At 42.8% G+C, this 5622-nt stretch overlaps 1 protein-coding gene across 1 annotated transcript in view; it reads left to right on the top strand.

Moving 5' to 3' along the window:
* Birc2 (baculoviral IAP repeat containing 2) overlaps positions 1-5622 on the top strand; it is a 15880-nt gene that overhangs the window by 7008 nt on the left and 3250 nt on the right. Inside the window, 2 exon segments of the mRNA XM_013346101.2 lie at positions 1043-1088; positions 4360-4596. Coding sequence (XP_013201555.2) covers positions 1043-1088; positions 4360-4596 — 283 coding nt within the window.

Below are 5622 nucleotides of genomic sequence, written 5' to 3'. Positions count from 1 at the left end.
CACCTGAGGTTGTGGGTGTGTGCTTAGATACCTGAGGTTGTGGGTGTGTGCTTAGACACCTGAGGTTGTGGGTGTGTGCTTAGACACCTGAGGTCGTGAGTGTGTGCTTAGACACCTGAGGTCGTGGGTGTGTGCTTAGACACCTGAGGTCATGATTGTGTGCTTACACACCTGAGGTCGTGTGTGCTTACACACCTGAGGTCATGATTGTGTGCTTACACACCTGAGGTCGTGAGTGTGTGCTTACACACCTGAGGTCGTGGGTGTTACTTAGACACCTGAGATTGTGGGTGTGTGCTTAGAAGAGCTGCCGTGTTTGAGTTACCTGTACTGTAGCCATGGTACTGCATCCTTGATAGTTTTGTTACTAGCTTGCTGTTCAGGCTTCTTCATAAATACTGTTTTTTCTTTTACTTTTTTGAAAAATCTTATATCCTGTCATGTATAGAATTTTTTTAAATGGGGTTGAAGAGCTATCTTCAATGTCTCTAATCTTTTCCAGTAAACAAATGAACAAAAATCTCTTTAGGAGTTAGGACCTTTTAAGAGTTACCCAAATGAAATACTGCTTTTTCAATGGAATGAGGAGGCCCTGTTGTCATCATGCTGTTCTCTGAAATGGGAGATATACTTGAATTCTAAATCGGAGGTAGACTAAGTATAAGCATAGCTGTATGATATCTATGGTGAAATGAAACCAAATGAAGTGTTCATATGAGTTATTTATTACAGATGTTTGAGACATGGAGCTGAGGCATACCTTGAACTCCTAGTTTTCCCTCCTGTCCTGCATACCTGTCTTAAAACGAAATATCTGAGTCACCCAGTTTCCTGAAGGGTGTGTACATTTATTAAAGTAAATGTTGTTGTTTGGGTGTGCTCGTTCATCCCATCAGCCCCGTACTTGGAAAGCTGAGGCAGGACAATTGCCATGAGTGCTAGGCCAGCCTCAGCAACAGAGAGAGACCCTATCTTATTGACTGTGCTGTTTAGAGTGTTTGAGATTCCTGATTTACCTGCTAAGTGTTCTCTTATTTCATAGCTGTTGTCCACTTCAGACACCCCAGGAGAAGAAAATGACCCTCCAAGTAAGTAGGAAACCTTTAAATGCAACTATTAGTCTGTGTAAGAATATTAGGAATGAAAGTATATTAAAGGGAATCACATGGAAAACTGTGGAACATTAACTGGAAAATTACGTGTTTAGTAAGATTTGTGACATTTTAAAAGATTCTGGAACATTTCTTGGTCTTTAAAGTGCTGACATTTCTTATGAGACAAGACACACATAGAAAACAAATAGCTCGGCGCTGTGTCAAATGAAAGGTGGAATAAGCTTTTCCTCTAGAGAGGGAGGTTGCTGTACCTCGAGGGTGTTTGAAGAGGTTTAGGATGGGCTGCCTGCTAGGTATAAAGGCAGGGACAGGTACTTCAGTGCAGCCGCCTCTGGATTAGAGCTGCCCTTTAGCCATAGCTCAGGAGTTAGTGTATGCGATCTTCATGTGTCATGGTCTCCAAGGCTGAAGGAGCCATCACTTTATGTTCTAATCACATCAGAGGAGTACTGGTTTGACTCTCCATTTCAGGAGAGGTGTTGGCGCTGTGGAGGAGGAACAGAGAAGGGGAGACCAAGATGTAGAAACCATGACTCCGCAGTAGATTAGGCACTTGGTCATGGAAACTGAGTCACAGTGGGTAAGGGACTTGGTCAGGAAAGGAAGGAGTACCTAAGTACTGGTACCTGCCCTGTCTAGGAGAACTGGGGAAGGTAAAGGGGTGGAGAGCTGTTCTTTTGTCTGCTTGTTTTTTGTTTTTCAATACAGGGTTTCTCTCTGTAACAGCCTTAGCTGTCCTGGAACTAGTTCTTGTAGACCAGTCCTCGAACTGGATAGCTGTTCTTATTTAATGTTTATTTAGGCTGATGCCAAGGCTGGAATCCGGGTCCTTGTGCCACAGTGCACATGTGGAGATCAGAAGATTCTTCTCAGGAGTCAGTTCTCTCTTCTTTACGCGGGTTCTGGGGACCATTCTGGCTGCCTGGCAAGCGCTTTCCCTCTGAGCCATCTCGATAGCAGTTGAGCTCTTCCCACAGTTTTCTAGTTCATGCTCTTCACGGAGAAGATAGAAGACTGGAACCACTAGTCTCCATGTACTCTCTTCTCTGTCCTGTTATTTATGTATTACTCCTTTATTCATTCATTTTTAATATAGGGGCTTATAATTCGACTCAAACTAGCTTTGAACTTTGAAGCCTCATCTTCTGAGTGCTGTATCACAGGTGTGTGCCATCATACCTGGCCTCGTCCTCTGGATTGTGTCCCCTACTGCTGATTTGTGAGCGTTGCTTTGGTAATGGAAAGAGGGAAGGAGTCTTGTCATGGTCACTGGAAGCTGCTGTATTAGCAGATCTCTTACTGACCCGGCATCCGGCATTTGATGCATTCAGTGCTGCCTTGGGAAGCATGCTGTGCTGCGTTCTTGTCTGCCCAGTGCTGGGGTGGCAACTGCACTCCGGCACACGGGCTTGTGTCCTTAGCACACCCCTGTGGTTGGCTTCCCTGACAGCATTCTTCCGCTGATTCTGAGCAGTCTCCTTTGTCAGCTCCTTTATTTCTAAGTGACACAACACACTAGCACATGAAGTGTAGCTTGTGCTCAGGTCACGTGGGTGCCAGGCTACGATGTCCAGTTTTCTACTTCAATTTCCAAGTGCTTCCATTTCTGGCTAAAGTAGCTGTTTCAGTAAATATACCAAAGCAAATGGTTCCTCTGTTTCACTCCTCAGAGGTTCTGCTCTCACCCTCCCCATCTCAGTTCATAACACCCAGCTATAGAAGCAGCTAGTGCCTTCACAGTTTGACCAGAAACTCAGCACCTACCCATTGCCAGCCTCATCCATGCTACCTGATCCTAGGCTGCCCACTAGTCCATCTCTGCATGTGTCCAGTCACCTTCAAGACCCTCCTAGAGTTCTGGCAAATTTAGGGTGATGTAGACACTCCCTACAAAGCTGTATGCCATTGGCTGCTGTCCACTGTCTACTGCCACCTTTATTTCATGCCAAGCTTTTGTCCTTTTTTTAGGGCTATTATGTTTGCTGTTCTTTTCAAAAATTCCCATTGCTTACTTTACCATTTCAGTTTTAGGGGTCTGTTTTCTTTTCAGTATTATTTTCTAGAGGAGGCGTTAGGGATCAAGACTGTTTTGGTTTCTTCAGACATGCTTTTGAGGCGGTTGCTCTCCACACTTTGACATTGGGTGTTTGTGTGTTTATTGTGCAGGTTTCCAGCAGGTGGCAGCACAGTGTCTTGGGAAAGTACAGTCTCTCAATCGTCATAACCTCTGTATTCAGAATATCATTCCTTTTGCTTATTTAACTGTGTTTTTGTTATAGCTTTATTCTTCCCATGTTTGTTATTTTCTCTGTCTCACGTAACATTTAGTCTCTGCCGTCACATGTTCAGTAGTTTCTCTGATTTTCCTCCGTGGAGGTAATTTCTCACTTCTTTATTGTTGTAGCACATTGGTTTTTAAAGATGAATGTATATTAGAATCATTTAGGAAGATCTTTTAAAAAATTAATTTTTATTTCATTTTATTGTGTATGAGAGAGACACAGAGGGTTAATTATGTCAGGACCCATCCTCTCCTGCGGGTTTCAGGGACTGAAGTTGAGTCAGCTTGTGCAGAAACCCTTTCACCATGAACCATCTTGATTACTTGATTTTTGAAAAATTTTTTAAGATGTCTGTATGTATTTTGTACGTGTGGGTGCACATGCCACAGCCTGTGTGTGGAAGTCAAGACAGCTTTGGGGGTTGAAGATATGTCTCAGCAGGTAAGAGCACTGATTGCTCCTCCAGAGGACCTATGCAACCGACATGGTGGCTCACAGCTCTCTGTGGCTCCAGTTCCAGGGATCCAACACCTTTACACACACATACATGCAAGCGCAAAACACCAGTCCACTTAAAATAAAAGAAAATAAACCATTTGTTTAAAAAAGGAAAACTTTGGGGATTTGGTTCTTTTCTCCTACCCTGTAGATTCTGTGAACTGAACTTAAAGCTGTCAGGCTTGGCAACAATTGCCTTTACCACCGAGCCATCTCATCAACAATGGTGAAATTTTTATTAAGTACGCCTAGATGTTTGAACTGTAGGAGTAATTTTTTAAAATGCATAGTACATTAATTGTTTTCTCATTTAACCATTATCAAGTTTAAATTTTATTGACAGTAATTTAATTTAACTAATGCGTATGGTATATTTCCTTTATCAGCATATGGAAATAAAGATAATCATTTTCCATAGTTTTAACTTTGTGGAGTTTAATATTAGCAAATTTGTTTACAAACAGTTGTGCATTTTGGACCTGGCGAAAGTTCAGAAGATGCGGTCATGATGAACACGCCTGTGGTTAAGGCAGCTCTGGAAATGGGCTTCAGTAGGAGTCTGGTAAGACAGACGGTTCAGCAGCAAATTCTGGCCACCGGTGAGAACTACAGGACCGTCAGCGACATTGTCTCAGCGCTTATTAGTGCTGAAGGCGAAAGAAGAGAAGAGAAGGACAGACAGACTGAAGAAACAGCATCAGGTATTGTGGTATTGGTGGCTGCGTGTAACATAAGTTACGTGTTACATGGCAGCACCTCAGCTCACATCCATAAATTGCTGGTGACATCACCTCTCCCCCACCACCAGTATTTGTAAACTGTCTGTTTGCCAAGCTCGGGTGACTTCAAATTCCATCTGTAGCTAGTACTGTCCTTGAATTCCCCTGAGTTCCCGACCCCACTGCCAAAGTGCTGGGATGACATATATGCTACCATTCCCAGATTTACAATAAAGTTTTTTTTCTTGAGCTATATTGCATTTCTTCCTTTTACATAGCTAAATTTTAAAAGCATGATTTAGGGGGTTGGAGAGATGACTCAGTGGCTAAGAACTTTTGCTGCTCTTGCAAAGGGTCTGGGTTTGGTTCCCATCACCCATGTCGAGTCCAGTGTCTGGGGTATCTGACACCCTCTTGTGACCTGTGTATGCATCTGGTACACATACCTGCAGGCCCATACACATACACATAAAAATGAATACTTTTCAGTTTTTAAAGCAAGATTTAAGAACTGATTCAGAGCTGACTATAGCGGAATAGGCCTAGTTCCTACAATCCTGGCATTCAGGAGAGTAAGGCAAGAGTAAGTTCAGGGACAGCCTAGGCTTATCAAGAATCTCTTTAAAAGATTCAGATATTTCTACTTTTTAAATAAACTTCCTTCAACTCTGGTTTCTGATACGGTATTTTACTAGTAGTCCTTGGTAGGGGATTCTTAGACCAAAAAGTCAACCTAGGATGACATCCTGGGTTGTGGTCCTTTGCACAACCAACAATAGTGTATACATGATTCTGATATTTGTGTGTGTTTTTCTTTTTCTTTTTCTTTTTTTTTTTTTTTTTTTTTTGGTTTTTTGAGACAGGGTTTCTCTATAGCTCTGGATGGAGCCTGGCCAGGAACTAGCTCTTGTAGACCAAGCTGGCCTCAAACTCAGAGATCCTCCTGCCTCTGCTTCCTGAGTGCTGGGATTTAAGGCATGTGCCACCACTGCCCGGTTAGATTTTTTT

Source organism: Microtus ochrogaster, chromosome 5 (genome assembly GCF_000317375.1).
Source record: "Microtus ochrogaster isolate Prairie Vole_2 chromosome 5, MicOch1.0, whole genome shotgun sequence".
In the NCBI taxonomy this organism is placed as follows: domain Eukaryota; kingdom Metazoa; phylum Chordata; class Mammalia; order Rodentia; family Cricetidae; genus Microtus; species Microtus ochrogaster.
The sequence above is the reverse complement of the archived record's forward strand: the minus strand, read 5'-3'. Positions and strand labels throughout refer to the sequence as shown.